The sequence below is a fragment of the Sus scrofa genome, chromosome 6 (genome assembly GCF_054392235.1).
Source record: "Sus scrofa isolate SSC_HxYL_T2T_F1_AM1 chromosome 6, Sscrofa_HxYL_maternal_Yorkshire_Landrace_v2.0, whole genome shotgun sequence".
NCBI lineage: Eukaryota > Metazoa > Chordata > Mammalia > Artiodactyla > Suidae > Sus > Sus scrofa.
The window spans coordinates 96,732,590-96,754,651 of record NC_139388.1 but is presented as its reverse complement, the minus strand read 5'-3'; the positions used below and the strand labels follow the sequence as shown (position 1 = coordinate 96,754,651).

Below are 22,062 nucleotides of genomic sequence, written 5' to 3'. Positions count from 1 at the left end.
TGCATACATGTCTCACCAATCTTCACAACAACTGAGAGAGATCCAGCAACTTGCCTAAAATGGCAAAGCTGGGATTAAAATCCAGGACTGGCTGCTACCAACGCTGGTGATCTTTTTTTTTTTTTCCTGGAACCAGACTGTAGTTGTTACAGGGGAGGGAGGGGGAGAAAATGACCTGAACTTTATCAGACTGGATGTTTCATCAGGAGGCCACAGTGGTTAAGATGCAGATGCTTAGCTGCGTTTGGGGTCTGGGGACAGATGGCAATTTGAAGAGAAAGCCGTTGGCACGTAGTAGGTGGTCATTAAATATTGTTGTGAAGAAGCCAGATTTGTGTATGAGCCATAGCCAGTCTTCTGGGACATCCTGGGAGCTTCTAGCTCTGAATTGCAGCAACAGCGGAAGAAGCTAGTTTGAAAGAGGGACTTTCCAAGACCAACCCCAGCGAGAGAGGAATTTGCGGAGCATCTCTGAGTGGGGGTTGGGGGGGGCAGGAAGGGGAAGTGTGGACGATACAAGATTACCGCAAACTGCTAACGCCACCTAGTGGCCATACTGCAGCCCATGGGGAGCCAGGCTCCAGGAGTCCGCTGAGCACGGGGCACTCTGGGAGTTATAGTCCAGCTACGCGGTGGCGCCAATGAGGCTGTTGGGTGTTGTAGTCCGACGTTTATTGGGCGGGAATTACCCTCGTCGGCCAGACCACGACTCCCGTGGTGCCCCGCGGCAGGCGCGCAGGCGCGGTGAGGCGGCACCCGTCAATCCCCGACGCTGTGGGGTCGCTAACTGGGTCCAGAGGTTTTAGGAGGGGTCGCCGGGTGGGTCTGTGGCGAGGCGGGGTAGGCGGCCGGCACCATGTCGAGGCAGGCGAATCGTGGCACCGAGAGCAAGAAAATGGTAACCGGAGCGTGTGATCTCGGCGGGCGGGGCGGAATGGGGGCGTTCTGGGGAAGGGGCCCGGCGCAGGGCGCAGGGCCCAACTGGTAAAGCGCCTTCTCCGAGCGCTGGGAGGGAGTGATTCCGGTGGAACGAAGGAGGAGGAGGCTGCTAGATGGGTCGAGAGTGGAGAATCGCTCGGGGCGCGTCGTGGGCCTGAGGCGGGTTGGAGGGCCTCTGGAGTAGCTCAGAGACCCCTCCCCCGAGGCCTGAGTACGGGATCAACAGCGACGACGGTAATAGCAGTAATTCCCACTGTTGCGCTCTTCTGTTAATTAGGCACTGGGCCAAGCACTTTATATCCATTATCTCATTTAATCCGCAAAGTAATTCTCACCGTTTTGGGGCTCAGAGAGGTTACATAACTTGCCCAAATTTACCGCTAGGAAGAGTTGGAATTTGAACCCATGTCTCTCTGACCCCAAAGCTCATGCTTCAGACCATAATATCTCTCACACTATGCCGTGGGCATTGCAAGAGATGCTCACATTCTGGTTTTGCCAGAAAGGAAGAGTAAGGGGTGGGTCAAAGTAGGCAGTCAGTGGTACTCTTCTCTGGCTTCTTTCTTGTCCTGGGAATATAGTTCCATAAAGTTTGGCTGCAGATGGGGGCTGGGCCTGGGAAGTAAGGTAGATGACTTTTTTCTTCAAACTAAGGGGACTTTTTGATGCGTGTTCCTTTTCTTTGGCATTTTCTTAGTTCATCCAGAATTGCCCAGTTCTCTTTGCTTTCCGATTTAACTGAGTTACTGAAGGTTGCATACAGGGCAGATCAGGGGCCCTTTGTTGACACATGTCTAAACTTCCCTCACACCTTTGCATCATATATCAGGAACAGCCACGAAAAATGGGCAGCAGGCAGCCTTGTTACTCTGGTGTAGTACTGTACTTAACTTTTTCTCTCTCAGACCCCTTTTGAGAAGTTGGTGATAGTTATGGACCTTCTCCCCAGAAATAGTAAGTAGACACACATACACATAGACATTTACTTACATTTTGGGAGGCATCTGTGGGCCCCCTGAAGATACTCTATGGACACAGGTTAAGAATTACTGTTTTGGGGAGTTCCCTGGTGGCTCAGTGAGTTAAGAACCCAATATTGTCACTACTGTGGCTGGCATTTAGTCCCTGGCACAGGAACTTTTGCATGCTGCAGACATGACCAAAAAATAAAAATTTAATATTTAAAACATTTTTAAAAAATAAAAAGGTAATAATAGTATCTTTATAATAAGGTTTGTTTTGAGGGTTAATTGAAGTATCGTGTGTAAAGCTAGCAGTGTGATAGTGCACCTAAGAACACAACCGACAGTAAATATCAGCTAGCAAATATCCTTTTTTTAAAAAAATTTTATTTATTTTTCTTTTTAGGGCCATACCCACGACATGTGGAAGTTGCCAGGCTAGGGGTCCAATTGGAGCTACAGCTGCCAGCCTACACCACAGCCACAGCTACGCCAGATCCAAGCCACCTCTGTGACCTGCGCCACAGATCACAGCAATGCCAGATCCTTAACCTACTGAGCGAGGCCAGGGATCGAACCTGCATCCTCATGGATACTGGTCAGATTCATATCCGCTGAGCCACGATGGGAACTCCAGTATATTTTTTTTTAAAAATTGAAGTATAGTTTATCTACAACACTGTGTTAGTTCCATGTGCACAACACAGTGATTGGATATTACTGTACACCTCAAAATGATCACCACACAAGCACCCTTATTAGTAAAGATATTAACATTTGTGTGTCTGTATGGTGTTCAGTTCTTGAATCCCACAGACACTCTGGCCTGCCCTCCTGTGTGCTGCAGCTCTATTCTCCAGAGTTTAGGCGAGTGACTACTTGAGCAGCTGTACTCAGAGTCTCCATGACAGGAGGCTGAAGAGTGACAAGAGGGATGGATTCAGTCCTGATACTGACCTTCCTTCCCTAGCTGCTGGGGGGGCAGTCACACTGGATTACTTGTGTTGACAAAAATAGTAACTGTGACTCTTGGAGCCGTAGCTCCGAAGATAAGCCCCTTAAGGAGTTTAGAGGTTTATCTTTGCACAGTAACTACAAAGCCCCCTGAAAACCATCAAGTGCCCACCTGAGTGTAGAGTTTGGCTTAACTTAATCTGCTCAAGTTGTGCCTGAAGTACTTGGATTTCATATTGGCTTTGTCAGTATGAAACCACTCCTGTGGTTTCTTGGACTGCCAAGCATCTTTTAGTCTATTATCTCATGAGACCTTCCCAGTCAACCCTGTGATTGGCATGTTAGATTTCACTGTTACTGTTTTTGTTTGAGATGATTATGGTTTAGCCACGCGAAGTGACTTAGCTAAAGTCTCACAGCTAGCAAGTGACAAGTCCAGACTCAGAATCAGGTCTTCTGCCTATAAACCCTTTCTTTATGCCTTAATAATTGTTTTAGAGTTCTTTATAGTGATTCAGAATCTCCCTCTTTGAACTAGTTCAGTGTGCTTTTTGGTACCAGAAAACCGGTTTAAGAACAGAACGAACATCTCCTTCTTGAGTATGTTCTGTGCAATAGGCACTCTACACACATCATCTTACTGGAATCTCACAGTAACCCTGAAGGGCAGGTAATAGTCCCATTGTGCAGATGGGAAAAGCTGATATTCAGGGAGATTAAGCAGTGGCTTAGGAGAACAAAACCTTTTTTTTTTTTTTTTTTTTTTCTTTTTGCCTTTTCTAGGGCCACTTCCTACGGCATATGGAGGTTCCCAGGCTAGAGGTCTAATCGGAGCTGTAGCCACCAGCCTACACCAGAGCCACAGCAACTTGGGATCCGAGCCATGTCTGCGACCTACACCACAGCTCATGGCAACGCCAGATCCTTAACCCACTGAGCGGGGCCAGGGATCAAACCCGCAACCTCATGGTTCCTAGTCAGATTCGTTAACCACTGCGCCACAACAGGAACTCCGAGAACAAAACTTTTTCAGGACAATGCTTGATGATAAGACTGGGTCTCAGTTACTTAACCTGACATCTGTAAAAATGGAGATAAATAACGTTTGTTCTGTTAACCTCTCATGGCTCTTATGAAGATCAATGAGTAGCTCTGTAAAGACACTCTGAAAATTTTATAAATGTTAATGATCACTATTATTAAACAGAATTCAAGCAGTCTGAAAGTAGATGTCTTGCAGAAGAGATTCATGTTTCTGTTGGGAGGAAGAATGTGGTGCTTATGTTCTGTGAATACACTGGATTGATTGAATTGGCTGACCCTTAAGGTCCCATGGAACTTTAAGTTATAAGTTCAGACTCTGAAACCTATTGTTACTTCTCTGACTTCCTCTTCTTCTTCTTTTTTTTTTTTTTTTGTCTTTTTAGAGCCTCACCTGTGGCATATGGAGGTTCTCAGGCTAGGGGTCTAATCAGAGCTGTAACTGCCGGCCTACACCACAGACGCAGCCATACCAGATCTGAGCCACGTCTGCGACCTACACCACAGCTCACAGCAATGCTGGATCGTTAATCCACTGAGCGAGGCCAGGGATCGAACCTGCAACCTCATGGTTCCTAGTCCAATTCGTTTCCTCTGTGCCACGATGGGAACCCCTCTGACTTCTTCTTCTAATCGCGCTGGTCTCCTAGCTGTTTCTCACACACACCAGACATAATCCCATTTCAGGGAATCAACTTGCTACCTTGAATTTTTTCACCTAGATGTCTTGATAGCTTGGTCTTACTTCCTTCAGGTCTTCGCGCAAATATCATCTTAAGGAGGCCTTCTCTGACTGCCCTATTAAAATTGGCCCCTGAGAGTTCCTGCTGTGGTGTAGTGGATTAAGGATCTGAGGGTGTCTGTGGCGGCTCATGTTTGATATCCGTCCCTGCACAGTGAATTAAGGATCCAGTGTTGCCGCAGCTGTGGCATAGGTCACAGCAACAGCTTGGATTCGATCCCTGGCCCAGGAACTTCCATATGCTGTGTGTGTGGCTGAAAAAGGAAAAAAAAAAAAAAATTGACCTCTGCACACACACACACACATAGGTGAATATAAATACCCTTTAATCTCTTTTTATGCTTATTTTCCTCCATAGCACTTATCACTATCTGACAAATGATTTATTTTATTTATTTAGTTTACTATCTGTTTCCCTCCTGTTAGGTAGTCCCTGGTACACAGTAAACGTTGAATGATTTTTTTCCTATACCACAGCTCACTCCTGTTTTTAGGTCTGAAGATCTTTAAGTTGTATATTTATGTCATGCTGTCATGCACTATTCCAAATGGTCTTGGTTCATAACTGAAGATGGAGACAGACTTGCAAATTAAGAGATGGTGTAGAGAGCCTCAGTCAGGGATCCCATTCCAAAACCCCAGGCAGGAGTTTCTGTAGTGGCTCATCGGGTTAAGAACCTGACTAGTATCCATGAGGATGCGGGTTCAATCCCTGGCCTCATTCAATAGGTTAAGGACCCCGCATTGCTGCAAGCTGCAGTATGGATCACAGATGCAGCTCAGATCCTACGTGGCTGTGGCCGGCAGCTGCAGCTCCGATTTGACCCCTAGCCTCCATGTGCTGTGGGTGTGGCCGTAAAAAGAAAAAAATGAACAAAAAACAAAATCCCAGGCATAATGATTCTGTGACCTTGATTTTTCTTATTGGCAAGTTGGAGGTTGCTGCTGCATGTATAAAGTGCTTGGAAACATCAAGATATGCATGTTACTGGACATGGTGGTGGGCTGAGGCTCTTGGAGTCTTCATCCAGCTCAGCTCATTAATAATGGAAGGAAAGCTCTCCTGATTTAATGCAGTGGTGCCAGCTTTATAGACTGGTTACTGCTGGATTGTCTCCATCCATTCATGCCTGAGCCATTCCAGTGCCAAACCCTTAACTTAACAACAACAACAACAAATCATTCTCCTCCTTTATGGCGTCTCCTTAATTGCCGTATTTGGTAAATGGTCTCTTGGAGATACCCTGATCTGTTTAAGTTGAATTCACAGAGCTTCCTTATTCTAAAACTGGCTCTTTTTAACTCCTTAGTGCAGCTCCCTTTTGTTTGTTTGCTGTTTTTTGGGGGGGATGGTTATCCATATTATTATTACTATTATTACCATTATTTTTGTTTTTAGGACCACACCTGCCGCATATGGAAGTTCCCAGGCTAAGGGGCAAATTGGAGCCATAGCTGTGGGCCTATACTGCAGCCACAGCAACGCCAGATCTGAGCCATGTCTGGGAACTACACCACAGTTCACGGCAATGCCGGATCCTTAACCCACTGAGCGAGGCCAGGGATCGAACCTGCATTCTCATGGATACAAGTCGGATTCGTTTCCACTGATCCAGGATGGAAACTCCTGGTTATTCATATTATAGTTGTGGGGAACAGTGGACAGAATGAACATCAGCTTAGAAACTCCTAGTTTTTTTTCCCCTTGAATTACTGTCTGTCCTTGAGCAAATTACTGAACCATTCTGAGTCTCAGGTTCCTCATCTCTAAAATGAGATTAGTTCCTGCCCTTTCTGCTTTACAGAGTTATTGTGGAATGGAAAATGAGATGATGAAAAATAGTATGCAGCATGTAAGTAAAAGGTGTTCACATTATTATTCTTGCAGTGACCTCATCAGCAGGCAGTGGGGATGAGGTGCTGAGCACTGGGTGAGCACTGGAGCCTGGGCCTTAGCCTTAGTTGTACTTTCTTTCCCAGAAGGTTTGCATATAGAAAGGTACTCTGCTCCAAGTCTGGCAAGCCTCCATTCGGAAAGGACTGGATGGATGGCCGTCTTGATTTTTCAGCCTTATTTCTGTATGATCCAAATATGTTGCTACCATGTTTCCCATTTTGTTTAACTCCGATAATGCCTTTCCCCAGACCTGCTCCTTTCATTCTGTAGGATGTGTTTGCCATTCCTTTCACCTTCCACAGCTCTGTTTTTTTGGTATGTGGGTGACAGGCTTCGTCATCTGAGAGTTTCTGTGATTTTAACCATGGTTGTAATAGAAGCCAGTCCAGGTCAGTATTGTGTTCCAGGTACACAAAAGATTGTATTCACTGTGTATCAGGAGAAACATTATTTTTTGGTCTGCCTGACAGATGGCACATGTTCTGGCAAGAAAGAACTTCTTTATCAGGTAACTACAATTCTCTGTTGCTCAGCATAGGAGATGGAAACAAACAACACTAATTTCTAATAAAATTGTGTCACACACACACACACACACACAAAAGGAACATTATTTTTTCCCATGTTGGTGACTTGGAGGGGTTATCACGAGTGTAACGGACTTCGTCTGGGGCTTCCTTCCTGGAGAAATGCGCTGGCCTGAGTGGGGCCTTGGGAGTGCAGTCTAAGGCTAAGTCTAGGCCAGGACACTCTAGACATTTGTGGGGAAGCCATGGCTGACACCTGGTACCATACAAAGTCTCATTTGTAAACCGCTGCCTCGGGTCAGTCTTTCACAGTAGCTGATAAATAACTGTTTCTCCCACACCAGATTCTGGTGGCCCCAGCTTAGGCTTGCAGCTCTGGTGGGGTCCTGGGTCAGTGGGAGGATGACTGCTCAGTGCATGAGGTGCCTTTTACAGCCTGTTTTGTGGTGGGTCTGGTTGCAGCCCTGTCACGTTAACCTCGGGAGCCAATTCCTTTGGCTCCTCCACAGAGGATGATGGTCTTTTCCACCAGACACAGGTAACCTTCCTTTGAATTCTGACAGTTGTGTTGAGGCCGATCCAGACTCTCACCAGACCGCTCCTCTGTGGTTTGGTCCTGACTGCCTTTTGAATCTCTTTTAGAGCTCTGAGCTCTTCACCCTGACCTATGGGGCTCTGGTCACCCAGCTGTGCAAGGACTATGAAAATGACGAAGATGTGAATAAACAGCTGGACAAAATGTGAGTGAGCTCCTCTGTGGGAGAGACAGAAATGGGACTCCTGAGCGCAGCGAATCTCCTTGGTCCCTTAGAGCACAGAACAGGGTCCTCTGTCTCGTAACCAACACTTTGGGTCCAGTTTCCACTGCTTATTTATTGCGATGTTTTGGGATTGTCCTCATTTTCCCTTTACCACCAACAGTCTTATGTTCAGACCTAAGACATTCAGACCCCATAATACAATCTGTTCTCTCGTTTCTTTCCCAGGGGCTATAACATTGGAGTCCGACTGATTGAAGATTTCTTGGCACGGTCAAATGTCGGGAGGTGCCATGACTTTCGGGAAACTGCAGATGTCATTGCCAAGGTCATTATCCTGGGCCACCTGACCCTGCTGAAGGATTGTCATTGGGAGGCACTGCTTATCACTCCCTCCCTTAGAGAGGCCCTTAGTGTTTCAGAAGAATAGCTAGGCAGCTGTTTGGGCCAAAGAAACCTTCCTGGTGCTTTGGGAATAACACAGATTATGAAAAAGGGAAGAATGGTTGGGGTCATCCCAGTGGATTGAAGCCTCAGTGAAATCAAAGCCAGATTTTTTCAGCTGAACAGATGTAACAGAATAGCATGGGGGTTTAGGATATAGACAAACCTGGCTTTAAAAAAAAAAAAAAAGAAAGAAAGAAAGAAAGGAATGCCTGACATGGTGCAGCAGAAACGAATCTGACTAGGAACCAGGAAGTTGCAGGTTCGATCCCCGGCCTCTCTCGGTGGGTTAAGGATTGAGCATTGCCGTGAGCTGCGGTGTAGGTCGCAGACACAGCTCAGATCTGATGTTGCTGTGGCTCTGGTATAGGCTGGCAGCTGTAGCTCTGATTTGAACCCTAGCCTGGGAACCTCCATGTGCTGTGGTGTGGCCCTAAAAAGCAAATAAATAAAAAATAAATTCTGGTTTCTACTTAATAGACCATAGGTAAGTTATTTTTAACTTTTTTTTTTTTCTGTCTTTTTGCCTTTTCTAGGGCTGCTCCCATGGCATATGGAGGTTCCCAGGCTAGAGGTCCAATTGGAGCTGCAGCCCCTGGCCTACACCACAGCCACAGCAACGTGGGATCCGAGCCGAGTCTGTGACCTACACCACAGCTCACGGCAACACCAAATCCCCAACCCCCTGAGCAAGGTCAGGGACCAAACCTGTAACCTCATGGTTCCTAGTCAGATTTGCTAACCACTAAGCCCACGACGGGAACTCCTATTTTTAACTTTTTAAATTACCAGTTACCTCATCTTTAAAATGAAGGAAATAAGAGCTACCTCATAGGATTGTTTTAAGGAGTAAATGAAAAAAGTGAACATTGGCATTTAGATAAAATGCGTGCACTTATTGTAGTGTGTAGATAGTAAATTTGACATTAATTATATTAGTGTTATATATTATAAGATTAATAACAAATGATAAAACACCTGTAGCCTCGTGGTATCAGACAGCAGAGAGAGAGGACAGGGAAGTGTGTTGGGAGCGCTCTGTGCTTAGATGCTGCTTCAGGGCAGCCAGTCCTGTCAAAGATCAGTGTTTCCTTCCACTAAGAAGTGCAGGTGGTCAGCGAGTTATTGCCTAGATGTGCCATAGCTCGAAGGAGAGGGGTGTGCCCTTGTGCACAGGAGCTTTTCCTTTTGGCCCTGAACACCTAAAACTTCAATGTCCTGCAGAAGCCACATTTCTGCCCCCCCGCAAGCCATTCCCTTCCCCTTGCTGTTCCCATCACCCTCCCTATGGTACAGCCCCTCCTGCCCTTCCCATAGAGCCATCGTGTGTCTCATGACAGGTGGCGTTCAAGATGTATTTGGGCATCACTCCAAGCATCACCAATTGGAGCCCAGCTGGTGACGAATTCTCCCTCATTTTGGAAAATAATCCCTTGGTGGACTTTGTGGAACTTCCTGATAACCACTCATCCCTCATTTATTCCAATCTCTTGTGCGGGGTGTTACGAGGCGCCTTGGAGATGGTGAGTGCAGCTCTTCTGAGACACCTGAAATGTAGTTGGGATTTAATAAACGCGTGAATGAATGAATGAATGAATGAATGTGAGAATGAAAAGAAGGGCTTTTAGCTCACCCTAGTGCTTGACTGCCTGAGATGGTGAACCTGCCTAACATAGGATCCAAGTTGGAAATCTCTACGTGGTGTTGATTCTCCATGCCAGGCTGGAGGTGGTGCTGCCAGGCCCCAAAGCCCGGGGCATCCATTTCCAGATTGGGTTATTTGGTGACAGTTTTGTTTGTAAGTGTTCTTGGCGGAGTCTCTTCTGTTGGATTGGGACCACTGCCTTCTGCACAGGAACTGGCAGTCTTGTCCTCGTAGGAAACCAGCCCCCTTGTTGAGGCTGCTGTGGATGAGTCAGTTATAGCTCCATCTAGAGTGGTTCCCTAGAGACTATGGCTAGGCAGCCGCCCCTTCATTTTCTTTCTTTTCTTTTCTTTTTTTCCTTTTTAGGGCTGCACCCTCAGCATATGGAAGTTCCCAGGCTAGTGGTCGAATCAGCTGTAGCCACTGACCTACACCACAGTCACAGCAACGCCAGGTCCAAGCCTCATCTGCGACCTACACCACAGCTCATGGCAATGCCAGATCCTTAATCTACTGAGCAAGGCTGGGGATAGAACCTGCGTCCTCATGTATACTAGTCAGATTTGTTAACCCCTGAGCCATGAAGGGAACTCCCCGTCCCTTCATTTTCACACTGTCCCCCAGGTCCAGATGGCTGTGGAGGCCAAATTTGTCCAGGACACCCTGAAAGGAGATGGTGTGACAGAAATCCGGATGAGGTTCATCAGGCGGATTGAGGACAACCTCCCAGCTGGAGAGGAATGACCAGGACTTCAGGACTTCAGGGGAGCCAGCAGGAGCACTTGGAGTCAGAAAGCCTCAGTGCTCCCTCTGCCCTCTAGGATTCAGTGACTCTTTAACACGGATGTGATATATTCTTCTAACCTTGTCTCCATTCTTCATGCTAATAGAGCAGACTGTGGTATAGTCCATTCACCCTACAAGTGTGCACATTCAGGAGGGAAATTCTTTGCTCCCTTTCCCTTCAGAGGGGCTGGAGGTAGTCATCTTTGGTTGGACTAGAAAGAGCTCAAACCATTTTACATTCCTGTTTGAATTTTCCGAAGCAGAACCCACTTTGACCCCATTAAGAGGCAAGCCTAGCACATGTATCCCCGGGTCTTCAGAAAGCCATTGGTAAATGGCCTAGGGAGTCCAGGGTCACTGGGATGGGTGGGTAGGAATTGCTGGCTGTCATGTGAGACATTCTAGTGCTCGCAGGGAGAGGGGAGCCAGGCCTGCCAGAAACACTGACTTCCGGGAAGCCACCCAGGTCTCATTCCTCCCCGCTGTTTGGAGGTGACATCTCCTCTTTTTACAGAGGGTCTATCCTTTTTTCTTACAAGTTCTTCAATAAAGACTTATTGTTGAGTGAAATCCCAATCATGTCCTGTGTGCTTTCTGCTCAGCCCTGAGAATTTCGTCACGGTGGGGTGAGGAGAGCTGCTAAATTCTTGGGCCCGGTCTTGATTTTACCTGGTCTAGGAATGGCTTCTTCTGTAGATCAGAGAGGCTGGGAAACCTGGGAGCAAAGGAGGCCCCTTCAGTCATTTGGGGTCTACTGTATAGCAAAATTTAGAAGCAGACTGTTACCCCAGATATACCTAAAATGGACTCCCTTGGGGCTTGGCTACCAATTTGGCAGATTTGGCTAGAAAGACCATGTAAACTCTGGTGTTAGGGTGCCATTTATTGAGTGCTTGCCATGTGTCATTATTGTAGCAAACACTTTGTATGCATTATCTAGTTCACAATAATTCCTTTTTTTAGAAAATTTTTTTTTCTTGGTTTTTAGGGCTGAACCTATGGCATATAGAGGTTCCCAGGCTTGGGGTTGAATCGGAGCTGTAGCTGCTGGCCTATACCACAGCCAAAGCAACTCGGGATCGGAGCTGTGTCTGTGACCTACACCACAGCTCATGGCAACACTGGATCCTTGACCCACTAAGCAAGGCCAGGGATTGAACCCACATCCTCATGGATACTAGACCGGTTTGTAACCCACTGAGCCACAATGGGAACTCCAATAATTCCATTTTTGAAGGGAGGTGGGTGCCACACATCCAAAGTCACAGCTAGTGAGTGGAGAAGCCCATGTTCTTAACTGCGATTCGGTTGGCGCTGTGGGGGCGGCGGGGAGCAGGCCTGCAGCTCCCTCTCTCACTCTCAGTTTCGCAGAACTTAGGATAGTTTTTTTGTTTTTTGTTTTTTGTTTTTTTTTTGCCACAGCCTGAGCCACAGCAGTGACAACCCTAGTCCTTAACCACTAGGCAGCCAGGGAACTCCCTAGGATATCTTTTAAAGGGAAGGATCAGAAGTTGTCAAGTCATATTTGATAGCTCTGTTCTTGGGGACAGTCTAGGGCCTTGTGGTCCAGATACTCAGGTTGTGGGGCAGCAGGGTGGGGGATAGCCCCCAGGCCTCCCCCAAGGTTAGTAGATGGGCCTGAGATGAGGGGCGCATTGTGCTTGAAGTGTATCTGGGTAATAAAGGTTAGGATCAGGGTTCAGAGACACCAGGAAGAGGTCATTTGCACAAGACCTCCCTCCTCTAGCTGGGTTAAACGGCCGCGGAAAAGTCACTTTCGGGTCGTGCCTCCAAGTATGTGGCAGCTCATGCTCACTCTAGGAGCCCACCCTTCTCTGAGCTTCTACCCTCTACAAGTTAGGGACCCAGCACAAGCATCTCATTTTGGTCAACTCCATCCATAGCACTCAGCCTAGGGCTGTGGTCTAGTCACACCAGAGTATGAGTGAAGGAGAGACTAAGAGAACGAAGGCTGAGGCCCAGATGTGGAAAGCGTTGTGTGGTGTCTGGACCCTGCCAAGGAAAGTGAGCTGCACCACCCTTTCCTTCTCCGGGGGGGGGGGGGCGGGGGGGGGCCTCGCCCTTCTCTCCTCCCAGGGCCACAACCCCCTTTCCAGCAGCTGTTTGTATGGTGCGAGGTCTTGGGTGTTGCCTTTCCCAGAATTTAACTTGGGAAAGAACATTACAGGGTCGGCAAGCTGTGGAAATAAAGCCCCTTTAGTGAGTTCTCCCACAGTTGTGTGATGTGCACCCAGGGGCTAAGGGAAGGAAAGGGCTGAGGACGCTGAGCTATTTGGAACATCACTCATCCACTCTTCCAGATGAGCAGAACATGCAAGTCCCAGCCACCCAGCAGCCGGTCCCCCCCGCCTCCCAAAATTAATTAACTCTAGATGCCACTTCCCTTGGATTTACTATGACAGGCTGGGAGGGGACCCCCTTTGCCCCAGCTAGGCCATTCTCCATTCTCTTTTTTTTTTTTTTTTTTTTTTGTCATCTTTTTAGGGCTGTACCTATGGTCTATGGAACTTCACAGGCTAGGGGGTTGAATCGGAGCTGTAGCCGCCAACCTCTGCCACAGCCACTGCAACTCAGGATCCAAACTGTGTCTGCGACCTACACCGCAGCTCAGGGCAACACCAGATCCTTAACCCACTGAGCAAGGTCAGGGATCAAACCTGTGTGCTCACACTTATTCATTGGCATCGTTACTGCTGAGCCACAATGGGAACTCCCCTCATTCTTTATTTTATTTTATTCATTTATTTATTTTTATTTATTTATTTATTTATTTATTTATTGTCTTTTTAGGGCCACACCAGTGGCATATGGAAGCTCCCAGGCTACGGGCTTTGTTTTTTTCCTAGGGCCACACCAGCAGCATATAGAAGTTCCCAGGCTGGGAACAAATCAGAGATGCAGCTTCTGGCCCACACTACAGCCATAGCAACGTGGGATCTGAGCCCTGTCTGGGAACTACACTGCAGCTTGCAGCAATGCCAGATTCTTAACCCACTGAGTGAGGCCAGGGGTCGAACCCACATCCTCATGGATACTGGTTGGGTTCTTCTCCTACTGAGCCACCATGGGAACTCCCGGCCATTCCCCATGTACTGGCACACCCTCCCAGCAAAATGGCACAGGTTTTCCTGGCTAAAGGGAGGGGCTGGCTAAAGAGCCTGAGAGGCTGGAGGAGTCCATGCTGGTGGCCTTTGAGCCTGGCACTGGCTGGGCTGAGCGCTAAGGAAAGGCCTTGCTCTGCAGCCTTTGGCCACCAGGGGTCTCAAGATCACCACTGTACTGCCTCAGTCACTATTAGATCCCTGGTTTTCAGAATTTGCCAGAAGATGCACCTGATGGAGCAAATCCCAGAGACTGGTCAGAGCCTGAAAGTGCCCCCTTCCTCTAGTCACAATGGGATTGAAAACAAAGCTTGCATGGCTACCTGGCTAAGGGCCTGCCTACCAAACCCAGGACACTGGAAGAAGCACATGGCTAAGGAGTCTCTGGCTTCCATACACACCCCAAACTCATGCTGGCCTCCTGAGTCAGACGAGCTAGCTCTGAGCCCCCTCTAACCAGCCCCCCTTACTTCCTGAGTCAATACCAGAGCACCAACCCTGTCCCCCTGATGTAAGAGAGTCCTGTTCCTGCCCCAGACTCCCACCAGTGACATTTCCATATTCAGGTTATACCTTCCTCTGGTGGACTGGCTGCTCCTCCCTTTGTACTGGGCATCCAGGTCTGAGAAAGAGGTGGCAACAGAGGCCCAGAAGCAGAAATTGCATTAGGTAAAATTAAAATAGTCTCCTAACAAGTAGTTCATTGTGGATGGTGGCGGGGATGGGGGGGTTTAGTGCAGAAAAAGCATCCTCCCCCTTCTCCTGGAGCTTAAGTGCTACCATGTGCTGTTCCCTGGAAGCCAAAGGACCGGTGGGAGGGGAGTAGGGGGTGGCGGCAGGCGAGGAGCCCTCGCTGTTACCAATCCCCAGCCTTTGATGTAGGGCCAGGCCTGACCCCAGGACAGCTGCTGGCCACGGCCAGGGGAGCTGTGGGATGCAGCGCATTCTTGGGGGCCATTTACACTTCTGGCAGGAGGAGAGGAAAGTTTTACTGTGGGGAAGGGGGTGGAGAGGGAGCACCGAAGCAGAGGTTGAGGGGGTGGGTGTTGTAAGGAATAATGGAGGGAGCCAAGAGCAGGGCAGCACCCTCCTGCCTCAGCCTGGCTCTTTGAACCTGCTTGGCTAGAGGCTTCCTCCAGGAACCCTTCTCTGATGGACCCAGGGCTGGTGAGGAGCAGCAGCCTCATCCCCGGCCACACGGGTCTAGTCCAGGAAGATGCTGAGAGAAGCAGTTGTTTTTCCCTCCTGGCTCTGGGGGCCTGGACTGGCAGCCATGAGGGCATCTAGGACTGAGCCAGGCTAGAGGAGGGCCAGGAAGATGGTATGGTGAGCATGACAGCATGTGCGAGTGAGTGCAGACAAATGCTATTCATAGCAGCAGCTACATTTATTTCTTTTCAGAGTGACTGTGTGCCAGCGCTAGTCCAAGCACTTCACAGGTATTCCTTGTTTAGCATTCATGTCAACCTTATTGCTATTCCTTTTTTTTTTTTTTTTTGGCCACATCTGCCTGTGGTATGCAGAAGTTCCCTAGGCCAGGGCTGGAACGCATGCTACAGCAGCCATCCAAGCCACTGCACTGATAATGCTGTTTCCTTAACCCCCTGCATGACAAGGGAACTCCTTACTATTCCTATTTTGCAGATAAGAAAACAGATACACAGCTAGTACACGGTAGATCTAGGACTTGAACCAAGATAGTCCAGTACTGGACACTTGTGTTGCATATGTATGTTTTTTGTTTGTTTGTTTGTTTTTGTCTTTTTGCTATTTCTTTGGGCCGCTCCTGCGGCATATGGAGGTTCCCAGGCTAGGGGTCCAATCGGAGCTGTAGCTGCCAGCCTACGCCAGAGCCACAGCAACGCGGGATCCGAGCCGCGTCTGCAACCTACACCACAGCTCACGGCAACGCCGGATCGTTAACCCACTGAGCAAGGGCAGGGACCGAACCTGCAACCTCATGGTTCCTAGTCGGATTCGTTAACCACTGCGCCACAATGGGAACTCCCGCATATGTATGTTTTTGTGTTTCAGTGTGTGATGGTTTCTTTGTGTTCCTTCTTTTTTTTTTTTCTTTTTAGGGCCACTCCTGGGGCATATGGAAGTTCCCAGGCTAAGGCTCAAATTGGAGCTGCAGCTGCCAGCCTGCACCATAGCCACAGCAACGCCAGATCCAAGCTGCAGCCTGTAGCAATGCCCGATCCTTAACCTACTGAGCGAGGCCAGGGATACAACCTACATCCTCATGGATGGATACTAGTCAGGATCTTAACCTGCTGAGCCACAATTGGAACTCCTTCTTGTGTTCCTTGGGGAGCGTGTCTATATGTGAATTCTTTCATTTAACAGAAGTGTAGCCCTGAGCTGGGGCCTGGGGACATGGAGATGCTGGGAGCCTCTACCCATGAGGAAGCAGCTGAAGCCCTGTGTGGTAGTGGGGAGGTTGAAAATTAGAGCCAGGGGGAGTTCCCATCGTGGCTCAGTGGTTAATGAATCTGACTAGGAACCATGAGGTTGTGGGTTCGATCCCTGGCCTCGCTCAGTAGGTTAAGGATCCGGTGTTGCCGTGAGCTGTGGTGTAGGTGGCAGACGCATCTTGATCCCGAGTTGCTGTGGCTGTGGTGTAGGCTGGCAGCTACAGCTCCGATTCAACCCCTAGTTTGGGAACCTCCATATGCCGCAGGAGCGGCCCAGGAAATGGCAAAAAGACAAAAAAAAAAAAAAAAAAAAAAAAAGAAAAAAGAAAAAGAAAAGAAAAAGAAAATGAGAGCCAGGGGCAAGTCCCAGCTCTGCCACCTATTGGTTATGTGACACTGGACAAAGAATTTGAACTCTGAGCCTCAGTTTTTTTCATCTGGAAAATGGGGATAATAATGCCTACCTTGGTCACTGTGTTGAATATAAAACAAAACGAAATATGTATATTTTCTGGCATAGGCTGTGTGTTCCCTAATTGGCAGTTACCATGAACATGACAGGGGAATTATCTTGCATAATTGCTGTGTGTGGATATGTGAGTGTCTGAGTGTGTGCAGATGGTAATTTTGCAAAATCAGGGTCCGGCCTCTCTTGTTCATTGTTGTATCCCCAAGCATCTAGCACTACTTTCAGCACAAAGCAGGTGCTCATTAAGTTTTCTTTTTTTTTTGTCTTTTTGCTATTTCTTTGGGCCGCTCCCGCGGCATATGGAGGTTCCCAGGCTAGGGGTCGAATCGGAGCTGTAGCCACTGGCCTACGCCAGAGCCACAGCAACTCGGGATCCGAGCCGCGTCTACAACCTACACCACAGCTCACGGCAACACCGGATCGTTAACCCACTGAGTAAGGGCAGGGACCAAACCCGCAACCTCATGGTTCCTAGTCGGATTCGTTAACCACTGCGCCACGACGGGAACTCCAAGTTTTCATTCACTGTTGACTGAGTGTAAGAATGGAGTGAGGAGGGCCCATGGAGAGAGGGGTGAGTTGGCAGTGGGGACTTTCACTGGTACCAGCTACCTAATTTATGGGGCTCAGTGCAAAATGAAAATGTAAAGCTCCTGGTTCAAAAAGTATTGTGAATTTCCCCCCCCTTCCTTCCTTCCTTCCTTCCCTCCCTCCCTCCTTTCCTTCTTTCTTTCTTTCTTTCTTTCTCTTTTTGCTTTTAGCGGCCATACCCATGGCATATGGAAGTTCCCAGGGTAGGGATTGAAACAGAGCTACAGCTGCTGGTCTACACCACAGGCACAGCAACATACGATCTGAGTAGCATCTGCAAACCACACCACAGCTCATGGCAATGCCGGATCCCTGACCCACTGAGTGAGGCCACGGATTGAACCCGCATCCTCATGGATATTAGATGATTTGTTTCTGCTGCGCCACAATGGGAACTCCCTATTTGAATTTCAAGATGACCCAGGAGAGCACTAAACCAAGCCCTTCGGAGCTGCATGCCCACGAAGCCAGCCCCCAACTCCCCTGGCCTTTGTGTAACACTAGCCCCCAGCCCTCCCGGAGCCCAGCTGTTCAGGGGTGAGTAGTAGGAGACTCCACCCACGGCCTGCCTGCTTCCCTGGCTGCAGGAGGGAAAGCGAGGAAGAGGGAGGATTGCGCAGTGTGGGCAGGCCAGGAGGAAGCAGAGGGAGGCACTCCTCAACCTCCAGGCCTCTCTCCCAGGCAGCCCCTCCCGCCCAGCACCAGGTCAGGCCGGAGCCATCTGTCTAGGAGCTCACCCCCACCACAAACCACCAACTAGGCCACTGGGTGGTCTGGGCACATGTGGTCACATTTAGATGTTGATTGAAGCAAAATTGTTATAAGATTAGAATATTTAAGGTAACTTTAATTTCCATGGCATTACTGGGATTTTTGAAGATGGGGCTGAGCGATCCCCTGGGGTGGAAGTGAGAAGAATGGTGGGGCTGCAGGAGGGGACTTCATTTCCCTAGCTCTGTAAGAAAGACCTCTGGCAACTGAAAAGAAGGAAAGAAGGCTAGACAGAGAAAAGGACTTCCCAGGAATCTTAGAACCAACCATCCAGTTCCCTAGCAGATATGGAAAGTTGGGGGTGGGGCCAGGGGTGTGCTGAATTACAAGGCCCTGATGGAGTAGGGATTTACCAACACCACACCCCCTCCCCAGATTACTTGCACACCCCAGGCCACACATGGGTGCAAACATTCCTCCCTCCCCTCAGCCTGCCAGACGGATAGAAGGGGTGGTGAGAGGAAGGTTCCACCCAGACCCTCCCCAGGTTCCAAACTGGGACAGCGGGTACCCAGAGGGTTTTTTTGGCCACCCCATGGCACATGGAGTTTCCGGGCCAGAAATCAGAACTCAGCTTCTGTTGCTACCCAAGCCTACAACTTTGGCAAGGCCGGATCCTCAACCCACTGTGCAGGGCTGGGGATCAAACCCACGTCCCCAGCACTCCCAGGATGCCACTGATCCCATCGCACCACAGCAGGAACTCTCAGAGAGTTTTTTTTCCTTTGTGTGTGTGTGTGTGTGTGTGTGTGTGTGTGTGTGTGTTTTGGGGCTGCCCCCGCGCATATGAAACTTCCCAGTCTAAGGGCTGAATTGAAGCTGCAGCTGCCGGCCTACGCCACAGCCACAGCAACTCATAATCCAAGCCGTGTCTGCAACCTATGCCGCAGCTTATGGCAATGCCGGATCCTTAATCCACTGAGTGAGGCTGGGGATCGAGCCCGCGTCCTCATGGATACTAGCTGGGTTCGTTATTGCTGAGCCACGAAAGGAACTCTTGAGTTTTTTTAATTGACAGATCAAGATAGAAATTTACAAGGAATGGGAGAACCATGGTAACAGTAATAACACTTGCTAACATTTATTGGGTGCCAGGCTTGCGTTTAGCCCTTTATATTCACTGTCTCTTCTAAGAGGCCCTATAGCACCGTGGGAATGGGGAAGACTGGGGAACTAACCCAGTTTGGAGTCAATTCCCAGCTCACCCACTTCCTGCCTATGTGGCCATGCGTGAGTCAGTTAACCATCTGTACCTCAGTTTTCCCGTCTACAAACTGGGGACAATACTCATAAATCTCAAAGGGTTTGTATGAGGTGAGTTAATCCATATGAAGTGCTCAGAAGAGTGCCTGGCATGGAGTAAGAGCCCTGGGAGGGTTAGCTCTTGTCTTTAGGGACTATCATTATCCTCCACTTAAAGAGGAGGAATTTGAGGTTTAGAGAAATGAGGTCACTTGCCCACAGTTTTAGAGAGGCTGAAATGGGATCCAAACCCATGTCTGCTTGACTCCTCAGCCCATGCTCTGAACCATCAGGCGAGTGCCAGCATCGGCTCTGCCAGGGGCTGTGCTAAGCAGGTTACATGCCTCGTCTGGTTCAGTTTAACCACCCACCCCATTTCATACCCCTGCTCAGGCCCAGAATACTTCTCCAATCCTCTCTGGCCAGCCTCTGATTCCTGTGGCTGAGGAAAATGAAACCCAGAGAGGGATAGCAACTTGTCCAAGGCCACACAGCTGGTGGCCACAGGCAGAGCCGACCCATTGATATCTAGTCACCACCAGAGACAGACCAAGGATGGACGCCCCTGGCAGGTGGGATGGGGAACATGGCTGGGAGTCTGGCCTGGCCTAGTCCAGAGGTGAGCCTTCGTGGGAAAGTCTGTGACCTCTGGGGCCAGGATACTCATTTCCTCTCTCGAAGTTTGCTTGGCAAAGAGCTGGTAGAACAGGAGGTGGCTGTGTCAGGGTCATGGCAAGATTATTGCAGCCTCTGTTGGGGGATGGGTAGCTGAGGCCCACCTCGGGGGTCCATGAACACCAGGGGCCAGAGGACAACAGGACAGGGCTCAGACTTGACCTCCTAGGGCTGGTTAAAAGGAGAAGGAGCTGGAGCCCTCCCCCCTGCAGGGGTGGGGACTAAGAAACGGCTGGGGACCTATGTGCCCTACAGAACCAAGAGAAGGGCCACAGGACAGTTTTGTTTTTTGTTTTTTGTTTTTGGCCACCCCGAAGCATATGAAGTTCCAGGGCCACGAATCAGATCTGAGCTGCTGTTTCGACCTATGCTGCAGCTGTGGCAGTGCTGGTTCCTTTAACCCACTGTGCTGGGCCAGGGATGGAACCTGCGACTTGGTGCTGCAGAGACACAGCCAATCCTGTTGCACCACAGCAGGAACTCCTAAAGCCTTTTTTTTTTTTTTTTTTTTTTTTTTTTAATTTTGCCATGACTGCAGCATGCAGAAGTTCTGGGGCCAGGGATCGAATTTGAGCCACAGCAGTGACAATACCAGATCCTTAACCCGCTGCTCCACCAGGAGAACCCGGCCTCAGGAACGTTTAAGGGGTGAGTCAGGAGAATCAGGGGTGAGATTGTGTGGCGGACTGCGTGTGTACTGTTCCGACTGTGTATGGAGCCCTGGGGCCCCCTTCCCCAGCACAGTGCACGGCCTCACTTGCCTGGTTGCTTTTGCTTCACTAGCGCCCCCTTCACTGAGCTCCCTTCTGCCTGCCCAAGAACAACCCACACTCTGAGCTAAGAGCCGGACATGGATTAATGGATTTAATCTTCATAACAAGCCTATGAGAGCCTTTCAGATGAGGAAACTGAGATACCATAGGTTTGATGGTAAGATGCCACTGGTGAGGGGTGGTGCCTGCACTCGAACCCAGGCAGCTGAACTCCAGAGTCCTGCATGCTCACCCCCATCTGATCCCCATCAAGGGCCTGATTCTCACACCAGCTCTGGGGGAGGACTGAAGCTCTCCACACCAGCCAGTATCCTCTTAGGTGCCCTGGCAACCATGCCCCCTTCCCTGCCTTGGGCAGTGCCCCAGCCTGGCTTCCGTGCAGTCCCTCTCAGCCAGCTCAGGCCAGGAGGCCAGACCCAAAGACCCTTTGCAGTCTCCCAGACTCTGGAGGTGAGTGAGGGTGAGAGGCCCCATAGAGGAGTGGCGGAGCTGGTGTGTACCTTGGCCGGGGGACAGCAAAGTGGGAGGCCCTGGGAGGGCAGGCGGTGGAAGGGGGAGGGGGCCGTGGAGGTGGGCCCAGACCCAGAGACAGACAGTCTCAGGCCCTCCTTGCTCCTTTTCTGGACCTGTGGAGGGTGTGGCTCTTTCCCACTTAGAACAGACAGACAGACAGGCAAACACACACCCTCACCCCAAACCCCCTCTAAACTCTCCCACTGCACTCCACTTCCTCCCCTGCAGCTGCTTCTTTGGCCTCTGCAGCCTGGCTCCTGCCCCTGCCCCTGTCCCTGGCCTCCACCCCAACCACCCATCCCTAATTGCTAGCCCCAAAGGGCTGTGACATCTGACCCGGGGACCTCCCTGGCCTTCTAGAAACACTCTGCCTTTGCTTTCTTTTTTTTTTTCCTGTCTTTTTAGGGCTGCACCTGAGGCATATGGTAGTCTTCAAGCTAAGGGTTGAACAGGAGCCACATCTGCGACGTACACCACAGCTCACGACAATGCTGGATCCTTAACCCACTGGGCAAGGTCAGGGATCAAACCCACATCCTTATGGATACCAGTTGGGTTCATTACCACTGAGCCAGGATGGGAACTCCTGCCTTTGCTTTCTGACTCCCTGCACTTCTGGTTTCCTCCCTGCCACCACCACCACCTCCTAGTCCCATCTCCTAGGTCTCCTTTGCCGACCTCTCTTCCCCTACATGTTCTTTGAATGTTGATGGTCCCCATGTCCTGGCCTGGACACTACTTCCCTGGGCGTTGGTCCCATGGCATCAGTCACCATCTGTTTACCACGGGCCCCC

The 22,062-nt window shown here is 49.5% G+C and overlaps 1 protein-coding gene across 2 annotated transcripts; it reads left to right on the top strand.

Moving 5' to 3' along the window:
* The first annotated feature begins 746 nt into the window (after nucleotides 1-746).
* TRAPPC3 (trafficking protein particle complex subunit 3) lies at nucleotides 747-11,271 on the top strand. Of its 2 annotated transcripts, none has more exons than XM_005665219.4 (5): nucleotides 747-898; nucleotides 7,705-7,802; nucleotides 8,049-8,148; nucleotides 9,605-9,787; nucleotides 10,534-11,271. In XM_005665219.4, exons 1-5 carry the CDS (start codon nucleotides 857-859, stop codon nucleotides 10,651-10,653), a joined length of 543 nt encoding a protein of 180 aa, XP_005665276.1. In that variant the 5' UTR covers nucleotides 747-856; the 3' UTR covers nucleotides 10,654-11,271. The 2 variants fall into 2 exon arrangements, with proteins under 2 accessions (XP_005665276.1, XP_084820005.1); XM_084963879.1 differs by having other exon boundaries at nucleotides 747-2,465; nucleotides 6,196-7,802.
* The last annotated feature ends 10,791 nt before the right edge of the window (nucleotides 11,272-22,062 follow it).

What these genes read in the sequence shown, in the direction of transcription:
- TRAPPC3 (XM_005665219.4), top strand. Translation starts at nt 857, where the DNA reads ATGTCGAGGCAGGCGAATCGTGGCACCGAGAGCAAGAAAATG. An exon ending in GCACCGAGAGCAAGAAAATG is followed by an intron (nt 899 to 7,704) that starts GTAACCGGAGCG and finishes AATCTCTTTTAG; the next exon opens with AGCTCTGAGCTCTTCACCCT. An exon ending in CTGCAGATGTCATTGCCAAG is followed by an intron (nt 8,149 to 9,604) that starts GTCATTATCCTG and finishes GTCTCATGACAG; the next exon opens with GTGGCGTTCAAGATGTATTT.